Source organism: Barbatula barbatula, assembly GCF_947034865.1.
Source record: "Barbatula barbatula genome assembly, chromosome: 10".
Classification (NCBI taxonomy): domain Eukaryota; kingdom Metazoa; phylum Chordata; class Actinopteri; order Cypriniformes; family Nemacheilidae; genus Barbatula; species Barbatula barbatula.
In genome coordinates this window covers 19,802,419-19,825,132 of record NC_136773.1, presented here as the reverse complement: position 1 = coordinate 19,825,132, position 22,714 = coordinate 19,802,419, and the positions used below count along the sequence as shown (strand labels likewise).

The window sequence follows — 22,714 nt, the reverse complement described above, 5'->3', positions numbered from 1 at the left end:
TTTTGCTTAGTAACATCGGTCTGTTAATACCTCTTGTCAAATGTTTTTTAACCCAATAATAATTAAGTGCAATATTAAATATATCTATTTTTATACAACTTTTTTCTGTAAATTATATTTCATTCTGCTGTATATATCACATACCTTGTACTACAATAGTCTATTCTTGTTTTTTACTTGTACATATTTACATACACACATAGCTTTACTCTCTATATCTTCATGTTATGTTTTTTGTATTGTATTTCTTCATTTTTTACCCAAATACCCTCATTTAAATCAACGGTGTACTGTATTCTATCGTGTTATGGTCTATGTGTAGCTTTGTTGCTATTTCTGATTACTAGATGCTCCTGTCACCAACACAAATTCCTTATATCTTACCAACAAAGCTCTTTCTGATTCATGCAAGAATAAAAAATCTGTCTCCGGTGTCATTATCCCCTTTTTCTCAACGTAAAATAGGCGTAAAATATTATTTTATAAAATCATTTCAATAATTGTATAACGGTTTATATTTTGTGGTCACACTACTATGATAAAATACATTTGTGTTGCTACATTGAAATAACTTGTTCTCATCTGATCCAGCCAATCACAGCGCAGTTAATGTTCCTCAGAGACCATTGGTTCCACTGAATGTGACGTCATTTCAAGCACGGAAGTTGTAATGTGTGTGTTTACATGATCGTGGATATCTAACATAACTGTTGCTGAGGTCAGAAGGTTTTCACTTCAGTTTCTCATAAAAGAAGTGTGTTTGATATTTAGACATGAATCTGTTTTTCTCACATGGGTCCGTTTTAGACGGAAGCCGATATTAAACACTTTTAACGTTAACCATACAGTCTCAATCCCACTGACTTTAGCGTCTTCATGTTATTTGTAATATGCACGTTGAATCATTTGTTTGCAGTGCGATGGGAAACACGGATAGTGTTGTTGTGCAGAAACGTCTGGCTCATTTTCGTCCGGATGAGAGGCCTGTTATTGAGGGGATATTTGACAGGCTTCGTGGATCTGCTGCTGTTTCGTCTGGGAAAACGGGGAAGATTTTATCCCTAGACATGCTGAAGGTGAGCAGCCATATTAAACATTCTACAAAACATCTGTTGTGATTCTTTATTATTTCTATAAATAGCGTTTATTTCAGTAAATATACTTCAGGACGGTCTGTGTGCTTCACATACACACTAGAAGCTTTCCATGCTAAATATAAGTCTGCCCATAAATGTATATCGTCACTGCTATTATTTTTATGTTATATTAAAAAAACCATAGTTTGTCTAATTAATGAAGTTAAAAAGTAAAAACAAAAGTTTATTTTGCTGTCCATCTTGCTTTGTTTGTTGCTTTTGTTGAACGGGGTCATTTTCCTGGCAGATGATTTAAGGCAATTTTGTCTATACATTTTTATTAGTATCAATAGTATGGAACCCATGATTTAATAACAATTTTCTCTCTCTCTCTCTCTCTCTCTCTCTCTCTCTATATATATAACTTTGTGTCAAATGTTTTTGTTCCACAGCAGCTTTATAGAAAACAGTGCCTTAATAGCGATTAAAGACATACAAAATGTGCACTGTATTATAATATATTTACTGAAAAAGCATTGCTAAAGACATAAATGTAAATGTTGTATCTGGTGAGCAGACGCAAGCCTTTACATTTCATATTATATATCTGTGCCAACATATACAGTCTATATAATGTTTCTGTTATTTTATACGTTGCAGATGACAATGAGAGATGTGGCTTCAGAATCAATGATAAACAGAGTGTTCCAGGGCATGCACAGTGTTGATCCCGGAGTAGAATTGCCCCCTGGTGGTGGGGTTAGTCGAGAGCAGTTGGTGATATTCCTGGCAGACATATTTAGGGGAACTGCAGAGGAACGTGCACCTTTGGTTTTATCAATGGCAGGGGGTGAAAAAGCAGCTTCTGCCACAGCTGAGCAGATCAGAGGTGTAAGTAGTAAATTATTCACATACGACACGGTTTGCCTGCAGATAGATTGATCATAATTATTATGCTTATTTTAATGTTTATTGAATAGTTTGTGGAAGATCTGGTGTCGTCTGCAGTGCAGACTTTAGCCTACAGGGGGCATCTAAGATCTTGGCAACCAGATCACATGGGCGATGGTCCTAAAGGTGTTGAGGGACTTGCAGAACAGTTGACCTCTGAAATGAAACCTTCAGGTTTGTGGAATTTAATGTTAAAAATTGAATCATTCCACTGTGTTCATCTGTGATCCCATAATGCAGATGGATAGATGAATAGTCAGTTAAATATCTTTACGTATGTCTTAACAAGTCCTCACTGCATCTCTAGATCAGAATACGTGTGACGTTCAATGTCTGGAAGACTGGCTGTTCCGGATCCCGACAATGGCTCTGTTCTTGGAGCTTCTGATTGCTGGGGGGCTAGGGGTTAGGCTGCCCTCTCGCCCTCCTCCGACTCTATTGCCCGAGTGTCAGTATGCGCCCTGGAGTGACCTCCGCTGTCTCTTGAATCTACCTCTTTTGATGTTCCTGTCACCTCAGCTTCCTGATGGTTACAGTGCCCCCTGGAGGTTGTTATTCTCCACAAGCATACATGGGGAAAGCTTCACCCGACTGATGGGTAACTGTAAAGGCCGGGGTCCCACCGTCTTGTTGATGAAGGACACTAAAGGCCATGTCTTTGGGGGCTTTGCTTCTCACAGCTGGGAGATCAAACCTCAGTTCCAAGGTGAAAGGGTGGAAACAAATAAAACACGTTCTTCAGCCTCTGTTGAAATACTTTGTTTAAAATCGCTGTTTCTCTTCAATTTGCACTAGGTGATTCCAGATGTTTTCTCTTTTCTGTGTTTCCTTTCATGCGAGTGTACACCTGCACAGGCTATAACAATCATTACATGTACCTGAACCAGGGCCAGCAGACTATGCCCAATGGCTTGGTAAGGTCAAAGTACACTATTGAAAGCAGCAAATTCACAACTGAACAATGGGCTTTCCATAAAAACGAAATTACTATTTTGAGTTTTTCCTACATAACTGTCTGGTTTAGGGCATGGGTGGTCAGCACGGCTATTTCGGGTTGTGGTTGGACTGCGATTTCGGCCATGGCCACAGTAGGGCTCGACCACGCTGTACCACATATGGCAGTCCTCAGCTTTCAGGAGAGGAGGACTTTAAACTGGACACCCTGGAGGTGTGGGGAGTTGGCAAGCCACCGGAAGAACAAGAGGAGGTCAGTGACAATATATGACCGTTTTAATTCACAATAAGAGTTATAAATATTACCTGATGTGATTTCTTGGGTCGCCATTTCAGGTCGAGAATAAGAAAAGCATACTAGATGCAGACCTTGAAGCTCAGGCCATGATGGAAATGACAGGAAAGACCCTGCACAGCCAAGGCCTGAGAGAACCAGAGGAGTATGACGGACAATGAGAAAGAAAGAGAGGATAGATGGATGGATGTTTGTCAGTGGCGGCAAAGAAGCGCTGTTGCCTATTTTACTGTTAATATGCAAAAGCGAGGAGCTGGTTTCCTGCCTTCTGTGAAATAATAAAATGTGCCCACAAAGACATCATGTGGATTGTGAGTGTGACTGGGGGGTACATTTCTCATTCAATATCTGCACTTGAATATAAATGCAGTGTTTTGTGTTGGACTGATACAAATTCTGTTCACTTTAAACATTATTTAATTGAACACTTCGTTTGAATTGTTTAATCTTCTTAACAGTTACAAAATGTTACACGAGAGGGAGGGAGTATGGTTTCTCCTTCCGTCAACATTCCTTCAGTATCTCTGACAAAAATGTTCAGTGGTAGCTGTAGGCTATTAACAATTGTGTGGTTTTAGTTGCTTGCACAGTAGCTAACCGGACGGCCGCTTCTTGTCGGTGGAGTTTCCCGCAGTATGAATGCAAATATGCCGGAACGTGACGCTAGACATGAACAATGCGAGTTAAAAGCGAAATAAAACCATGAAACGCGGATTCGTCGGAATCTTTACTTTGCGTATATTTGAAGAAGTGACAACAATTCGCTATATCCGAAGACCAATTTCTCTGTCTGTTTGACGCAACAGGTGCTTTCACTTTCATATGTTCTCAAACGGTGCTTGCGTTTTATAATTCCGTAAAAGCGTCTTTACGTCATCTAATTTGACAGAGTCATTAACTTATTGTTATGTACTGTAACAATGAACTGTATCAAAGAATGATGTCACGATGACATCAACAGCAATGGCAACGTGCGCCTTTGATCTGCGCATCAAGTATCATTCAAAAGTTACTTTAGAAGCATCGAATCGGAACACGCTTCGCCCTTTTTACACCCGCGCAAGTGGACGATAGTTTGTGCTGTGCGGTGCGCCCTCTCTTCCCTGGGGATTTTGCATAGATAACTTTGCTTCCGGATTTCTTATTCTCATAATGTTCTCTTCACTTCCTTGTGTTTAGCGAATAGAGGAACTGACCACATCGTGACTAGACTGCACATTTATATATTTACCCAATGCTGAATTACTTTTTTATGCGTTAAAATGCAAGTGAGTTTATTTGCAGCGGCTTTTCGAAGTGTCCATTGATCTAATTCTCTAGATTTGGGTAAGTTGTTTTTCATAACAATGCTAAAATCATGTGGGTGATATAATAGCTTTTTACGTCCAAATATGTGCGTTTGAAAGGTTTCGACTGAAGCGTTTACACAATCTAGTTTTCAAGAGTTACATTTTTATTGTGTATTTATTTGTCCCCAATTTAGTGAAACCGTTACTTGAAGAATTTACGACGTTAAGTACAAAATAAGATGCACAATAACTTCTATAATCTGTAAAAATATAAATCATGCACGAGCGTGTCTGTCTCCCTCTGGTAATGAAACAATTACTTTAATACTAAAGAAAAAACTGTCATTTTCTTACAATGTAGAATAGAAGTCATTTGTTGTTTTTTCCTAGTCCTATTTTTATATCTACATTGATTTTCGTTACTTTTAGTGTGTGATCTATCTTGGTTCTTGTGTCAGGGATGATAGCTTATCTCTTTTGCACTGACCTCTAAATGGAGAGGTAGGCTTGATGGTGTACAAAGGTTTCTGAATGGAAACCACATGAATTTTTCTAGGTTAATGTATTACTTTTAAACAGGGACTCGCTTTTGCTCTCTTGGACAGCTTCGGTGTAGCCGACTACTTTCTCGTTTGCAATGCAAATAGTGTCTGCTATAGGGAACAGGACACGAAACGTTCTGTTTTGCTTGCCATGGTTCAACAGTTTGGAAAACTGATGTCTCTCATACAGCAATGAAAGGTGCACTTTTTAATCACACATCACTGCGGAGGCATTTTTCTTAAGCTGCCTCATCTGAGCAGACACGCATGATGGAGAACCTTCATACAGTATCCCTATTGTTGCAAGCTACCATATAATCCACAATCTTCTTGAATGTTTGGACATTCAAATTACAATCAAAATGTATTTCTAGAGAAAGCACAACTTGCAAATCCAGATGACGCACAATTTCGACGTGTACCTACTGTGAACCGCTTTAATTGATTTGTGGTTATGTATATTTGTCAGTGTGGGGCCAGAAGCAGCAATGGCCGGTCACAGTCAGCAAGGAGACCTGACCGAGTACAAGAAGAGCCTGATAAAGCGAGATTTGGAGATGGGGATCGTAATGACGGTGTACAGACAGAAGATGGAGAGGCTGACGGTTCAAGTCATCATGGAAACCAGACAGGTGGCTTGGACGCGGACGGCTGAGAAAACAGAGGGAGTGTGTGAGTGTTGAATCCTCGGGCGTAATCGTGGTACTAGTGACTTGCATTGTCTATTTGGAAGACCGTTTTATTTAGTGTAACCTACATGATATTGAAGTTTTATCTGCATCAGCGTTCCTTGGAGATTGAACCTGCCATACGCAACCAATTGAACTATAGGAGCTAAAGAGTTTATTGTTTGAAGTACTATAGCAGGCCATATTATAAGTTTAGAGTATTTCTGTAGAGTGACCAGTTGTCGGTAGATTTTGGGTGTCTGCATCACCATCACACCCATTACCTGTCCCAGTTTTCACTGCCAGTTTCAATCGTCCGTAGTGCCAAACGGTCCATTTTTTCGAATCCTTGTTCTTCTCGTAATTTAACTATATTGTGGTTAATCAATGCCCGTTAGCTAATGTTTTTGGGGCGACCTCTCTTTGCAGTGGACATTTTCGAGATTCGGGAAGTGCGGCCTGGAAAAAACTCTAAGGACTTTGATCGATTCAAGGACAGGAACACAGACCCAAACACATGCTTTACCATATTCTACGGGTCTCAGTTTGTTCTGAACACTCTCAGTCTGGCCGGTATGTATGTTCAATGTAGAGTACTAAATAAACAAGATACACAACATTAAACACATAATACTCAACATCTGCAGTCAGCCAACTGAAAAGTAGAACTAGTTTTAGGTGTTATCCAGGTTCAAATTCCATTAAATGTTTTTTTTTTATAAATCAAAGCTAAATGACATGAGGTTGGTTAGACATGATGCTTCTGCTAATGTGTTTGTCTTTGACTGTAACTGGTTAAGAAATGACTAAAAGCTTCTTTTTGACTGCACTCATGTTGCCACACAGCTGATTCGGTGGAGGATGCAGAAAACTGGCTGATAGGACTGGAGTTACTCAGAAAGGAGACGCTTGCAACTAGCACACCGGAGATTATAGAGAGGTACAGTATGCACACACACCTAATGTATCTGTAATCCATGACACATATTATACATTGTTTTCTTTATTTACTGTTTTCCCTTTACCGTAGCTGGCTGCGGAAGCAGATGTACTCTGTTGATCAGACAAAGAAGAACAGGTTCTCCTCTTTCATTTACACTTTCCGCTCAACTACAGTCATACACCATTGTTCCTGTCTCACCCCATTTCTGCTCTTTAATGCTGATTTTGTCTGTCACAGTATCTCGCTGAAAGAGCTCAAGTCTCTTTTGCCCCAGATAAACTTTAAAGCACCAGGTGGACGTTTTCTGAAGGACAGATTTGCGGTATGAACAATGCATTATGTGTTGACAGACACGGTGAACAACTTCTACTAGTTTCACGTATTTAACACAAAAATGTATACGTGAAGGTTATTTTAGTTTACTAAAATGTAATCTTTGAAAACGTTTCTATTTATTGAAATCGAATGCAATTTTGGCCTAGAAATGATTGGAAACTTAACCTAAACGAAAATGTTCACATTGCCTTAGAAATAAACTGAAATTCATTACAGGCACCGAAAAAAAACTAAATAAAAAAAAAAAAAATTATATAGCAACATAAAAAAACTAAATAGCTAAAATTTTAACTAAAATTAACATGTTAAAAAAACATTCTTTAAGTAACGGCTTTAGGTAGTGTGTTAAAGTCTGAACATATTCATTTCAGGGGGTGGGAGCCAAGAAAGACGTTCTGGATTTTGAGCAGTTTCACAAATTCTACAATATGTTGGTATATGAAAACCAAAAGATGGTGAGTGCTGTTTTAGGAAGCTATTTGATTTGGATGTCATTTGTTTAAGTACTGTTTTATTGTCATACAACGTTTATTTCATCCTTTGCATGTTGTTTGTCTTCTTGTTAGATACTAGATGAGTTTAAAAAGGAGTCGTGTGCTTTCATCATGGGGTGAGAAACTGTTGTTTGTTTTGTTACAATATGAATGAATGAGCGCTAACTGGTTGTCAACTGGTGAGGTCTGTTCTTAATGCCGACAGCAGGGAACACTGGAGTACTAACTTTTCCATTTAAACTAACCAAGAATTTTAAATAGTAGAACGTTTTAAAAGACCCAGGAAACTTTTTAGCACAAATTTCATTTCTTTATTTGCATACCAAGTTTGACATCCCATCATCTCTAAAACGGTTAAAAATGATAGAAGTGAAAAACAACTTAGACCATGTTATATGCAAAACGTAACAGCTACAAATGGGGGATGTGTGTTGTGAGTTTGTGTCATATTTTCTTCTTGTTCTGTTTGAATTTGACAATGTTTTGCATGTTTTTTTCTTTGCAGTAACTCTGACCAGCCTGTTCAACTCTGTGATTTTCAAAGATTCCTTTTATATCAGCAGAAAGTAAGATACACTTTCATTCATCTAGCCATCTATACACCTTCTTGCCCCTACTCACCCATCTATATTTCAATCAATCCCTTTTTTTAATTGTTTTTATTTTATGTACATTTATTTTGTAGGAGACTTGGGCCAACAATTTGAATCAGGTACGGGAGCTGATGACCATCTTTATTGATGACACCATGAGGAAGACCAATGATCCTGCATTTACTGTTGAGGAGGTACACGTTATAGAGGACTGTCACATGTACGTTCGTTTATATTTACAGTTGATAAGTTAACGCTCTTGTTTTTTTCATTTCCCTCCTGTCCTTCTTTCCTGCTCTTTTTCTTCCTTTGTAGTTCCTCTGTTTTCTCTTCTCAAAAGAAAACTCTATTTGGGATGAGAAGTTCTCAGAGATAAGTCCACTTGATATGAACAACCCTCTGTCTCACTACTGGATCAACTCTTCTCACAACACGTAAGTACTGGTTCTATGCTTGCTCATGACGGTCCTCCTTTTCGTGATGGACTTCCTGTGTTACTTCAAGTGTTTTTTTTTTAACAGATATTTAACTGGAGATCAGCTGCGCAGTGAGTCATCAACAGAAGCCTATGTACGCTGTTTGAGGCTGGGGTGTCGCTGCATTGAGTGTTAGTGAACCATCTCTGCGTTTTAATATTGTTAAACGTATTCACGCACATATCGGATTTCTCTTTAGACCAGTAAAATGGTTCTTAAAAAGGCATAATATAATACTAATGACTGCCATGATTGTTGTGTGTGTGTGCAATGCAGTGGACTGCTGGAATGGTCCGGATGAACCCGTCATATACCACGGTCGAACCATGACCTCCAAGATCAAGTTTAAAGATGTGGTGAAGGCCATCAATGACCATGCTTTCGCGACGTCTGAGTAAGTCCCCAAAAACATCCACATTCGTACATTTATGGGCGAATCTTACAAAACACCATGTGTATACTGTATATGCATATATTCTTTTTTTTCAAATGTTAAGATTTATTTTTACAAATTCTTGACAATTATTTTAGAAATGTAACACACAAAAAAAACATAACTGTAATGCAGGGGTTCTCAGCCTTTTGGACTCCAAGGCCCCCTACTATATTCAACAATATACAAAGTGGTATAGCTGGAAATACTTCCACTCACAAAAACACAGCATTTCAACCCCATAAACTATTTCAGAGCTTGACATTAACTGGAAAAAGTTAATGCTCATTTTGTCTAATTTAACATTTTTTGTTATCCTCGGCCTCCTTGTGGTCCACGGCCCCCCTGTTGAGAACCACTGATGTAATGTGAACAAGTAATAGGAATGCATTGTTTTAAAATCAGCGTAGTAGCATAGAATAAGTAAATATGAAAAAATAATTTGTTAACTGCATAGTATTCTTTCATTTATGGTGGTTATGTAATATTATTGACATATTTTATGATTTTATTAAAGTGGAGGAACCATGTTTTTGGTGTATTTATAGCATTTGTAGTTTTACTACTACTAACCAGGGTTAAGCTATGGTAACTTTAACTTTTATGGTTACCATAGTTTAACAACAAACATGTCTTTGGTTTTTATTTGTAGCAAAACTATTGTACATTCTCATAAAGGATAACTTGACTGTGTAATTTCATTAAATTGATTAATAAGTATATATTATATTAGTAATATAGTATCAACACATTTTTGTGTGCCGTGTTGTGGTTTATAAACATGGTCTCTGTTGGTTAGGTACCCTGTTGTGCTGTCCATAGAGGAACATTGCGAGGTCAAGCAACAGAAAATGATGGCTCAGGTGTTTAAAGATGTTTTCCAAGACAAGCTTTTGACTGAGCCATTGGAACCAGAGGCTGAACAGCTGCCCTCACCGACCCAACTAAAGGGGAAGATCATCATCAAGGTATTAAAGTCTGTTCAGAATAACCCACATATCTGGTCAATGTAAACCAATGTTGTACAAACCGGTTTGCTACTCACTTTTCCATTCAGCACAAGAGACTAAACATTGGTGAGAACTTGGCCAAAAAGGACCTTAGTAAAGGGGATAAGCAGGGTGAACTTTTCATCTGGGACCCAATAGATGAGGTGCCAAAGTCTGCTAAACATGTCCGCCATGATATTTTTTGTTATTGCCACACATGATGATTTATTATATGTTCTGTGCCAATGTGTCTTTGTTCAGAAATGGTACAGGCATTACTGTGTGATCGAGAATAAGATGTTATATTATGCTGAGGAGAGCGAGCTAGAAGACGACACGGGAAAGGTGAATCGCTGCGAGTCTATTTCAGAGCAGTACACCAAATAGAAAATCCGAGTGTAATTCAAATGTGTTCACAGTCATTACAGGGCGGCACTGAGCGCCATCAGTCAGAGCATTGGTTTCACGGCAGGATGTCAGAGGGCAGACAGACAGCCGAGAGACTGCTGCAGGAATACTGCGCAGAATCGGGAGGAGTTGACGGAACGTTTTTGGTGCGAGAGAGCGACACTTTCGTCAACGATTGCACCCTCTCGTTCTGGTAATGTGAACCTGTATACATTACAGAACATCATTTAATTGGTTCATTATGCTTTATGTCATTTTTGGTATTATTTATGTGATCGTTTATGTATTGTTTTAAGTCTTTTTCAGAACTATAAATGCAGATACATTTAATATTGATATACCTTAAATATTTGCATGGCACTGTCTTGTATATCTTCACAATTGGATACAATTTCCTTTAATCCTTCAATATTGAAATCATATTATTTGGTTTACACAATTTAAATAACTATGTTGGTGCTTAAAGAGTTTTACTGGGTTAAGGGGATTTATTACCTTCCTGTTCATTTTCCAACTATTTTCTGATCATAACAGAAAGTTCAAGTGCTTATATTATATTTCAGGTAGTCTGGTAAATCATGTTATAGTAATTATACCTATAACATATTTATTTTTATTCAAAAACGGCACAAACTATTTAAATTAGTAACACAACGTTAAATTAAAAGCATACATTCTCAAATAGTCAGATAGTTATTTAATATATAAATAAATATTTACTGTATATGCTGTATATAGAACATAAATAGGCCAGATGGATTGATTATTTCAAAACTCTAGAAAAACTTTAGGATAAACACTTGTTAACTCAAGTTAACAAAATAATATTTATTAGAAACATAATAATATTTATTAGAAACAATAAATTGACTACTGCGATTAAAATATGTTCAAGTTACTTACTTTCCTTTGTTTGGAAAGTATTTAGCATGTTGATATTTACATTGAGAGTTTAAAATGCATCTAAACTAAGTTTCTTATACCTTGATCACAAAACATTTGTGTAAGTTAATGCACTGAACGTTGTTTTCAGGCGCGGTGGACGTGTTCAGCATTGCCGAATCCGCTCCAGCGTGGAAGGAGGTTACACGTTTTATTTTCTGACAGAAAATCTTCACTTTCCCAGTGTGTATGAGCTCATCCAGCATTACAGAGAAAACCTTCTCCGCTGTCAGGACTTCAACCTGCGTCTCACTGAATTTGTGCCTCGACCAGACCAGCACCTGCTTGAAGGGTTTGTTGATGCTTTCTTCTACTTTAACGCAACCACATCCCGGCCAGCAGGCCCATAGGAGACCACGTGGTCAAGCTCTGAGCTTCTTTTGTATTACGCACGAACAACTGCAGGTGCACAATCGACATGAGTTTGTGGGTTTCTTGTCTTTAGGTGGTTTTATAGCAACTTGAGTCGAGGTGAGGCAGAAGACTATCTGATAAGAATCCCTCGAGATGGAGCCTTCCTCATCCGACGGAGAGAAGATTCAGACTCTTACGCCATCACCTTCAGGTTCTGCTCTTCATCTTCTTCCTCATCTCTAACCACGGTAACACCATAAGCATAAATAAAGTCCGCTGGTGTTCACCCTGCTGGAAAAACCAGCTTTAGCTGGTGGTTTTTATCTGGTCTAGGCTTGTCAAACAGCCATGCTCTTGAACTTAAGGTGGTAAAGACCACTTTGCATGATGTACACACTGGTCCAGAAGCACTTCTGGTTTCAGCTTTTTAACTTGCATTAAAATTTTGATTCGGTTGTAAATGCCCTGTTATTTTGTTTAAACATTTGTGTAGTGTAAAACTGAAACAGGAAGCTCTTCTGGACAAGCGTTGGACCAGCGGTATTTTCGTCTTCCAAGCTATTCTATAAACGGCTGGTTTGTGGTCGGTGCAAAGTGATCTAAGTGTTTCTGTGGGTTTTATATGCAGAGGTGAAGGGATGGTGAAGCACTGCCGGATACAAAAAGAGGGCTCTATGTATGTGCTGGGGACCTCCAGCGAGTTTGAGAGCCTGGTGGAATTAGTCGAGTATTTCCGCAAGAAGCCGCTTTACCGGAAGATCAAGCTGCGCTACCCTGTGACACCTGATCTAGTGGACCGGTTTAGTTTGGTAAGATAACACGCTGTTTTTTTTAAAATAAATGTGGCGAAACACACAAAACATCTTCACTACTGAGGTTTTGACCATCAGAGGAATTAAGCAAAACTTCTTTTCACACAGCTGCGGGCACAGCTAAGAAACAAAAGGCAGTGATTGTAAAACATTTTGTTTTACATGGCATGAAATAAATTCTTTGCGAACAAAGTTGTACACCACATCCTTTGCTAGGGCCGCAGTTTGAATGTTACACTCGCATGTTTTCATCACAACACGGGTAGCAATCTTGATTTCCAATTGAAAGTTTAGGTTATGAAATGCAAGTATAATATGCGCAACAATGTAATTGTTTCATATAAATGTACATTATTGTTTCTATTTTATTCTTACGAATCAGAATAGAAAAAAACATGAAATTGCACAAAACAATATAAAAATATGACGGATTAAGCAGATTAAGCACCAGAAAAAAGGTTGTTACACATGTTAAGATATTGAATAAATGTATGAGCAAGAAACCTTGAATCCACGCAGGATTCCAACAGTCTATTCAATGTCACCGACACAATATATTTAATGTAACTTATTATTTTGTACAGTCTGATGTTTAATAAGCAAGAACTAATGTTCTGTTTTTGTCCTTTCAGATAAATATATCTGCTTCACTTTATGAGTCCAAACAGTATGTGGAGGCAAATGAGATAGAACCATGTCTGGTAAGCATTTATCACAGCAGACCAAATGCAGCTTCCGTATGTTAGCATGCATGGCAGGTCATCTTTTGTGGGCTGGGGAGGAAGTGCTGGCTATCTCTTTTTCTAACAGAGGAAACCAATCTTCTCTAAAGAGGAAACGAACACTGAATGAAACAGCGATGTCATGTTTATGCCACATGTTTCTAAATGGTCTGTGTCAAACATAATTCACAAATTCACGTTATTTTAGAAAACTTTCAGACTCTGTCGAAGCTGTCGAAAGGATGTGCGGTTTTCATTTGTGTAGGAGGAGTGTGCTCATGTGTTGTGATGTGTTGTTGTTCTTTAGCCCCAAAGCACTGTGAAGGCCCTTTATGACTACAGGGCCATGCGACCAGATGAACTCAGCTTTTCTAAGGGTGCTTTGATTCATAATGTAACCAAGGAAGCCAATGGATGGTGAGTTCTATGATACTTTTGGTGCATATCAGAGAATGAACCTTATATTGATATTTCTTGACATTGTGAAAAGCACTATATAAATTGAATTGACATTAAAGTGACACCCCGCATATAGCTGCAGGTTAATTGTAACGTATATTTGTTTATGTAGAATGTAACGTATTCATCTTTGCATTTTCACTGCAGGTGGAAAGGAGACTGTGGTGGAAAACTGCAGCACTATTTCCCTTCGAATTATGTAGAAGAAGTGGCCAACTCTTCATCTGAGACCAGCTACCAGGTAAACCACGTTTACTTGTTTAGGAAGAATTTTGAGGCTTTAGAAACGCGTGATGGATGGTTACTATGTCTCCTAAAGTCCTACCTAAAAAGCAGCAATAAAACCCTTTGTCAAAGGCAGCACCGCATGTGTCTTTTGCTAAAAAAAAGCAATCCCAGCATGCATTGCGATGATGTTGATTATATGTTAATAGCAGAGAGGTAGCTCATTATTTTTTAGAATAGTGTATCCTTTGTTTTTGGTTGAATTTTCCTCACTTGTCATTTGCATTGCTATGAACAAACAATGCAAACATGTTTCATTAATTCATCTTCTTCAGGCTGACGATGAAAACCCATTACGCGACTTATGTAAAGGGGTAGTGGACATCTCAAAGTGTACTGTAGGTAAGTTGACTTATCATCTTTGCAGATTTCGTTTAGTCGTGATCAATGATGGTGTGATAAAGTGATGTTTTCATAATCATGTTTCAAGTTCGCTCAGCCAAACATGGCAAGAACGTGGTGGTGACTTTGCAGTTTAAAGACAACAGAGAGGATATGCTGCCGTTTGATTTAGCCACGGAGACCACTGAGGAGCTGTACGAATGGTATCAGGTGGCTTGGGACATCACACAGAGAGAGGAAAAGCGGGTGTTTGAGGTACGCTCACACTGAATCTACATCCGTTGATCTAAATGAGAAGTGTAGCTCTATCCTAAACACAACAGTAGGGGTAGGCAACACGCGGCTTGACACACTTCTAAAATAGCAGACTTGAAATATGGGGTAAGAAAAAACTGTGAAGCATTGAAACGTTGGCTTATAACGTCTCATGTTTTATTCTTTGCAAACAGCGATAACATCGTTGCAGATAGATTTGCATTCACAAAACTAGGTAGGAAGAATGAATAGTTGTCTTTCCGTTCCTCTTTGTATGCCCTATTTTCCCTGTCCACTTTCCTCTTTGGAATGTTTAGAGTCTTTGATAGGGGGAAAATAAGAAAAACACAAAAAAAGGTAAAACACAGTACATGAATTGTTTAACTACAGGATGCTGTGTTGTCTACCTAGTCCTTATTGAGATCTGCTCTCTATTTTTTAAATACAAATGGACTTTAGAGTGTATCTGTAATATTTCGGTCCAGAATAAAATGTTGTTTTTGTAGAAAAGAAAGAAATCTCTTTTTAAAAGCATCTCAATGATGATCAGATTTTTAAAAGCTACAGTCATTTGCGCTGACACCATAACATTAGGTCATTGCTGGGGCTTATATATTATGGCCGATAATAAAAATATGATTTCCTCTTGTTAGACTTCTTCAGCTGCACGCTGCTCACAGTTAAAAACAGTACAGTACTTTCTTTCTGTCGTGATCATTCGCTTACTTCTATTAGCAAAACATTTTTGACAAAGTTAGAGTATGTAGATACAGTATTTATGAATGTGTAAATTATAGGAACAAATGCATATTGTTTGAATCAGACTGCTGTCTGATTGATTTCTGTCTATGTGGCTAGAACATTTGCTCTGGAAGAACATCTATAATTTGTTTATTAAATAAAGTATATACCAGAAAAGTTTGAAGGTTAAAGAATCGTTAACTAGTGCAAAGTAGGCTTGGTACATGATTTTAAGGGGGATAAAAAAGAACCAGGTTTTCAAATAAATGCAGTTGTCCACTTTTTGCCTTAAGTTTCAGTCTTAGGGATTTCTAAATCAATATTTAGATACTGTATATGTATATAGGCCAACATATCGGTTATCAACGTTAAAGAAGTATCGGTTATTGTTATCGGCAAAAATGTACATATCGTTGCATCCCTAATTCCTTCACATGTTCTGTAAATACTACATTATATGCTATATTTGTTGGTTATAACTGGTAAAATTCAGTGGGTGTTTAAAGGCTGGGTGTAGACAGGGCCAAGGAAGAAGATTTAACCGGTGCTATTCTGAACTCTGTACTTATTTCTCTCGTGAAATGAGTGGAAGTGTACAATGACTACTAAATATATGTTTATAATTGTCTGCATTAAATTCCCGTCAGATTTATAGTTTTGTTTTCCAGTTTATTGTATTGTTTTCTGTAATAGTTTTTTTTTATGTGGTTTATTCATTTTATTTTTAATTTTATTATCTTGCTATATAATTTTTTTTTTCAGTTTTAGTTCAGTTTTTTATTTTAAGTTAATGATTTTAGTGTCTCACTTATAGGCACTAAACTAAGTGCACTTATTTCAGTTTCAAACAACATTTCTCATTTTAATTTAGTTGAAGTTATTATACTATACTATATTATATTACGTTACATTACACAAATGTTTTGATCGTTTTTTAATTGACTAAACTAAACTAAACTTTTCCTGCCCATTGCAGAAAGAGAAACAGAAGGAGGTTGAGTCCAGAGAGGAGGTGGCAAATGAGATGTCTGAGCTGGCTGTTTATTGTCAGCCTCGCAGCAAAGATAAGGACCGCTTTGGTACAGGCGCTTATTCAAATATGAATTTTTACATACATATATAAAAAAGATCATGTAAATGTAATGTAAACAACATCTTTCCATGCAACGCTGTGGTGTTTGACTGATTCTCTCTTCCTACCAGACAATTATACCTACAAAGAGGTCAGATCCTTCGTAGAGAATAAAACACCTGCCAGAATTAAGTCACCTCAATTTATGTTATACAACCGCAAGGCACTGAGTCGCATCTATCCTAAGGGTCAAAGAGTGGATTCTTCCAACTACGACCCCTACCCTCAATGGATGTGCGGCTGCCACATGGTGGCACTTAACTTTCAAACGGCTGGTAAGAACATGTAGAAATCCATACATTTAAACCCTAAAACCGGCATAATTTGTTTAGTGTACGAAGAACTGGATAAATGAATGAATAAATAGTGCTTGTGAAATCTAGAATATTACCTACAGTTGAATTTCTCTCTAGATAAGTACACTCAGTTGAACAGCGCCCTCTTCAGTCTGAATGGAAGTACAGGATATGTGCTCCAGCCTGAAGTGATGCGTTCAGATCATTACGACCCTTATGAAGAGAAGAGGAATGTCAAATACACCATCACTATTAGGGTAAAACATCCGACCCATATTTAAGTTTGATAAAATGAACAATGGCTGATGTGGTCATAAAATTTGTATACACCTTAATAGCTTGCCAAACCTTTAGTAGCATTTAACAATGTTGAATTAAAACGAGCTTTTGCATTTATATTTGTAAATACTAAAAAAAAGTTAAAATACAGAAAATATATTAGAGCAGATTTGAATGATTTTCTGTCGCTCAGGTGATAGCAGCACGGCATCTACCCAAACTTGGTCGCAGCATCGCCAGCCCCTTCGTGGAGATTGAACTGTGTGGCCAAACAGATGACAGCAAATTCAAGACGATCGTTTGCCGTAAGGCGATGAAAACTCAACTTTCGACTAGATCTTTAGAAATATAGATTTCTAGAAATAAGACCCTTTATAGTATTTCAAATTACTGACTTTAACAAAATGTTATTATTATATACAGTCATATTAGAATGAAATGATTGAATAGTAATGTTTTAATAAATAAAATTGATTCACTTTTTTTACTTGAGCAAAATGCTTAGTGAATGAATATGTCCCGCAGATGATAATGGACTAAACCCTGTATGGCTCGGGCCGCACCATCAGCCTTCAGAGGCAGTTACTTTCAACGTGTACGAACCAGACCTCACCTTTCTACGCTTTGTGGTCTTTGAGGAGGACATGTTCTCCGACCCCAATTTTCTGGCCCAAGCTACATTCCCCGTGAAAGGTGTTCGCTCAGGTACGTCTATCGCATGTAAACAACAAAATGAATGGTTTTTAAACTCGGCTACAAAAAACGAATCTTGTCCATTTCACAGGGTATCGATCAGTCCCTTTAAAGAATGGGTTTAGCGAGAGCCTGGAGCTTGCATCTCTCCTGGTGAATGTTGATATACAACAAGTGGAGGTAAAACAATATATTTGCTTATTAACTGTCTAGGGAGGTATCGTTTAAAATAGAAACTGAAATGAATATCTGATATCTGACTTGTTTTTTTCCCAGAAAGCACAAGAGGAACTCTACTCCTCCTCTAAACAATTGCAAAAGAAGCATACAGACTTGGGCAACGAATTCTGCCTCTACGACACTCATTCGAACCTTCAGCGCACCACAGCACCTCATCGGCGCGACGAACCCTCGCAGGACCTCGTCATGTACTCTGACAAGAAGTGCGTTGTCAGTAACCCGTATGAATTTATACAGCCATAACGCTTACTGTGAGGATATTCATATGTGTTCTCTCTCTTTCTATAGGTTTAATAAACCACAGCAGAAGATAAACAATAGCAAGTTTTACTCATGAGGAAAAATAAGAGTGCTGAGAAGTCTAGTTCCCTTTCTTCCTGGTTCTATTGTTTTACAGGGTCTGTTTCTTTCGGTTCTGCTGATCTATTACTGCTGGTTCTCTAACTGGCCTCAGAGACGGGAAGTTGCAGCCATCTCACTTGTGTGCCCATATAGGAACGAAAGGAGAATTTAAGCAATGGTCTTTAGTAATTTCTCTGCGAATCTTTGTGACCCCAAGAAGATGTACGTTTTTTTTAAAAACGAATAATCTATCATTGCGTATTCACTCGCAGGATTCACTTTTGAGTGAACTATGGCTTTAAATTGACTGCAAAGTGGATAAAGGATTTTTGTGTTCAAAGTGAAACTGATCATCTGTTTTTTTATATTTTCATATACTTTATATGCAGCTTTATTGAACTCTTTCACAGTTCTTAAACATTTACAGACATTATTTATTGGTTTCATCTTTTATTGATATAAGTGCTCAAGTTTGTTTTCAGTAGTTTATAATGACAAATTAATGTGTCAAATTCTGATTAGTAATATGTCAACATACACTGCTCCAAAGCTAAAGATGACGATTATACTTTTATCAGAAAATGTAATCATTGCCTACGATAGATTTTCTGTTGTGCGAAAGAATATGTTTATTACAGATGTCTGCTTATCCAATACAGAGGAATTCTTTACATATCAGTCTTTGTTTTGTTTATGATGAAATGTCATGCAAGCATTTGCTTCTGCTGCTTGCAGATGTGTTGGCCGACATTTACATAAAGAGATCGGCAAACCCAGCATTATTCTCTGTGGCCTTGATCCTGTCCATTCTCCAAGAAAAGCCTTTTTTCTAGCTCCTATTTAAGCCAGATTACAAATCATTACAAACAATCAACCCATTAAGAAACTGTGTCTTATATTAATCTATTTAAGAAAATGTGTAATTGTTCACTCCACATATAAAGTCTTTTGAAATATTGGATTTACACATGTGGCATCATTGATATTTTATTATGCATAAACTGTATTCTTCTAAAGGTATTTTGGTACATATGCAGGAAGGATACAATACTGGTAAAAAGATGTAATGCCAGTGTTTGTGTGAACTGGAAATTGTAGCGTCATTTACCACTGTTGCTGTGTGAAAAGGACTTCTTCAAAGGTGTCATTTTTCTCAAGCTGTTTAAAAGGTCCAGATAATAACCACCAGATGACACCTCATCATTTCCCCGACTTGCTCTGAGCACTGAAACTTGGAGGTTAGCATATCTTAGAATATTCAACACAGTGCAAAGTCTTTGTAGATTTTACAAATAAGGTGTTTGTGCTGCTTTAAATATGCAGAATATATCATAATGCTTGTTGTTTTAAACTATTCCATCACATTACCGTGACATGACCTTTCAAAAGATCATTTTAAGTGGTCTCCGTAATGACGGTGTATCAGCAGAAGGCTGTAAGACTCACGGTAAAAATCATTCTTGAATGACAAAACTGACAAAATTGCCAGTGCATGTAAATTCTTGCTTATAAAGGAGACTTGGCTTAAAGGTCCAGTGTGTAATTTCTGGAATGCTCTATTGATAGAAATGCAATATAATATACGTAGCTACGCCTTCAGGGGTGTATTAAGAGCTTACACAATGAAGCGTTATTTTATTACCTTAGAATGAGCTATTTCTATCTACATACACAGCGGGTCCTCTTGCATAATTCGCCATGTTCTGTCAGCCGTTGTAGTTTTGCCATCTTCTATGGCTCTGAGTTTATTGATTTACTATTTGTTGGGAATTTCTATCTTCAAGAAACACCTTTGTTGCCAAAGTTACTTTTCAAAATGTCGATTGTTAAAACTGTGGTTTATTTATAGCACCTTAAAGGTCCAGTGTATGACGTTTTGCTGCCTCTAGGGTGGAGGTTGCGAATTGCAACCAGCTGCCCCTCCCTTTTGAAGCAATACGGCGACTGACACAGGACTAAGATGCCGTCATGCTTTCGCCTCTTTGCGGAAAGAGATTACATATTTACAAAACACGCTCTGAGCAGTTTGTCTGTTTAGGGCTACAGTAGAAACAACATGCATGCAAGGGGACCCGCGGTGTATGTAGATAGAAATAGGTCATTCTAAGGTAATAAAAACATTACGCTTCATGATGTAAGATCTGAACACATAGGGACGATTTCCAGTACAGGAATTAGATTAAACCAGGACTAGGCCTTCGTTAAATTACAAACATACCAAGTACACGTGTGCATTTCGAGACAAAACAATGGCACTGGTGTATTTGAAGATGTTTCATTGCAATCTGTTTTCAGTTTAGACAGATCTAACATTTATTTTAGTCCAGGACTAGTCTGAAGCCCTGTACGGGAAACCACCCCATTGTTATATTATATTGCTTTTCAAAAACACCTTTAGAACAACATGAACTAATCTAAACTAATGACACGTAAGCCTTAAAAAGACGGATGATCTATGAAACATAATGAAAACTTACAACAGGAAATACTGACAAGTTATAAACCTTAGAAAGATGACAAACACCTCCTTGTGGGATGTCACATCCAGTATAGAGCAGCATGTCAAGTGACCAACAATACACTTGGCAAATGGAGAACCCAAGGTTAAAGCTTGAAATGTGTCATTTTAGTGCAACTACTAGCACCAAGTTAATCTAATGCCATTGGCATCGGACAACAAAATATTGGCAAAACTTAGGAAAGTTTAGTTTTTACAAAATAAAAATTTGTTCCACAGCTGATTCAGTGGAAGATGCATAAAAATGGTTGATAGGATTTCGAATTACTCAAACAGGAGACGCTGGCAGCCAACACACCAGGGATTATAGACTTGTGGGCAACTAATGTAATGTGCCTGTATTGGATCATACATTACACAGCATGTTTGCTTTATTCCCTCTGCCGTACAGCTGGCTGTGGAACAGAACAACTTTTCATTCATCATAGACTGTCACACACAGTCAGAGGTGTTATCGCAATAGCAAAATTGTCTCAATATTATCGTGGTCACATGACTGTATGAAGCCCTAGGTCTTCCTGGCCTAACATAGAAAAAGTTAGAAAAAATAATAGATGTCCATCCGGTGCAATTACTTTATATTATAAAAGGTATTTTTAGTTCATTTGACCCATCTCATACTCAACTCATACCTCTAAGCAACAGTTATGATGAAAGTGGATGCTTAAGGCACCAAGTCATCATTTGTCAATATAAATATTGCGATAAATACCGTGCCATTTATACCGAGGTATAATCGCTCACGGAGATGTTAATATTGTATCATCCCTAGTTATGTTACTAGCCATTAGACTGACCGATAACCAAACACAGACCAAAAGTAAACTAAGGGCCAGGCGCATGCGTCAGATACAATTATTAGTATTGTATTATTATTAGTATTTAACGTACTATGATTTTTCAGACATTATGTAAATATGTTTACATAGGAAATATGGATTTATATTTGCCTCAGTGTATCATTTTTCGTGATTTGGTAGATACTGAAGGAGTTAGGAAAAGGGCCAGGAGCTTTCATAATAAAATTATTGGTATTAACAATTTAATTTCTTTACCATCACTGGGTCACAGGCTTATATCATGGATAATCAAATTGTCTTTTACAGGATGCTGCTAATAATGTCACATGCAAAGAGGGCAAAAGAGAGTGCAGAGAAAGAGAGAGAGAGTGAAAGAGAGAGAATGTTTAAATTAAAAAAGATATTATATATTTTACAATTGTAATATACACAGTGAATAAATACATTTCAATAACACAAACACGTATGACATAGTCATTTCATAAGAGAATGCTTTTTTCTGCAATGATACTGATACGCATGATTCTTCTGCTGTTCTCCCTCTACCGGAGTAAATAACACATCATTTGCTTTACACCACTCCTTAAATCCGTATGAATTTCTATCATAACATACAACAAGCAATGGTTTAATTTACTAAAACTTTTTTCTAGTAGTTCCCTCCTTTACGTTAGGTTCAATTGTGAAAAATACTTTTGTCAAAGTTTATTTAGTTTTTACCAGGTGATGGCAGCTAGGCATCTGGCCAGCTCGGACAACATTAGCAATCCTCTCATGCACGTTGAGCTGTGGCCATACATCAGCACCACAGGATTTCAAATAGATAAATACAGTTTCTAGACTACTTCGGTACGGGTAGGGGGTTAACACATCTGAGAGTACAAAATATATATATAAAATATGTTTCAAGTATATTCTGAATCTTCCAATGACAGATTTTTTAAAATGCGAAGTGTTGAATATGGATTTCTTTACAGGTTATACTAGATACGTGCTGCTGGGTCCAAAGAATCCTCCAAGATAATTTACAGTGGACCAGCCAGACCTTGCCTTCC

The 22,714-nt window shown here is 37.6% G+C and overlaps 2 protein-coding genes across 6 annotated transcripts; both read left to right on the top strand.

The window, feature by feature from the left end:
- Positions 1–628: 628 nt before the first annotated feature.
- On the top strand, positions 629–3,981 carry meak7 (MTOR associated protein, eak-7 homolog). 5 transcript variants are annotated; one of them, XM_079466394.1, is made up of 8 exons: positions 629–718; positions 917–1,076; positions 1,737–1,967; positions 2,057–2,201; positions 2,335–2,733; positions 2,823–2,941; positions 3,052–3,234; positions 3,318–3,981. In XM_079466394.1, exons 2-8 carry the CDS (start codon positions 921–923, stop codon positions 3,435–3,437), a joined length of 1,353 nt encoding a protein of 450 aa, XP_079322520.1. In that variant the 5' UTR covers positions 629–718; positions 917–920; the 3' UTR covers positions 3,438–3,981. The 5 variants fall into 5 exon arrangements, with proteins under 5 accessions (XP_079322520.1, XP_079322523.1, XP_079322521.1 ...); XM_079466397.1 differs by having other exon boundaries at positions 635–718; positions 2,883–2,941; positions 3,318–3,578; XM_079466395.1 differs by having other exon boundaries at positions 647–754; positions 3,318–3,699.
- Positions 3,847–19,874, top strand: plcg2 (phospholipase C, gamma 2). Its single transcript, XM_079466392.1, has 33 exons — positions 3,847–4,602; positions 5,577–5,779; positions 6,205–6,348; positions 6,622–6,715; positions 6,806–6,853; positions 6,956–7,040; positions 7,426–7,509; positions 7,621–7,664; positions 8,054–8,114; positions 8,234–8,335; positions 8,457–8,575; positions 8,663–8,748; positions 8,894–9,011; positions 9,850–10,018; positions 10,108–10,203; positions 10,301–10,384; positions 10,459–10,640; positions 11,481–11,681; positions 11,835–11,954; positions 12,372–12,552; positions 13,188–13,256; positions 13,585–13,694; positions 13,884–13,977; positions 14,297–14,363; positions 14,452–14,618; positions 16,336–16,438; positions 16,563–16,766; positions 16,905–17,044; positions 17,260–17,371; positions 17,592–17,771; positions 17,851–17,939; positions 18,036–18,202; positions 18,288–19,874. Exons 2-33 carry the CDS (start codon positions 5,596–5,598, stop codon positions 18,334–18,336), a joined length of 3,753 nt encoding a protein of 1,250 aa, XP_079322518.1. The 5' UTR covers positions 3,847–4,602; positions 5,577–5,595; the 3' UTR covers positions 18,337–19,874.
- The last annotated feature ends 2,840 nt before the right edge of the window (positions 19,875–22,714 follow it).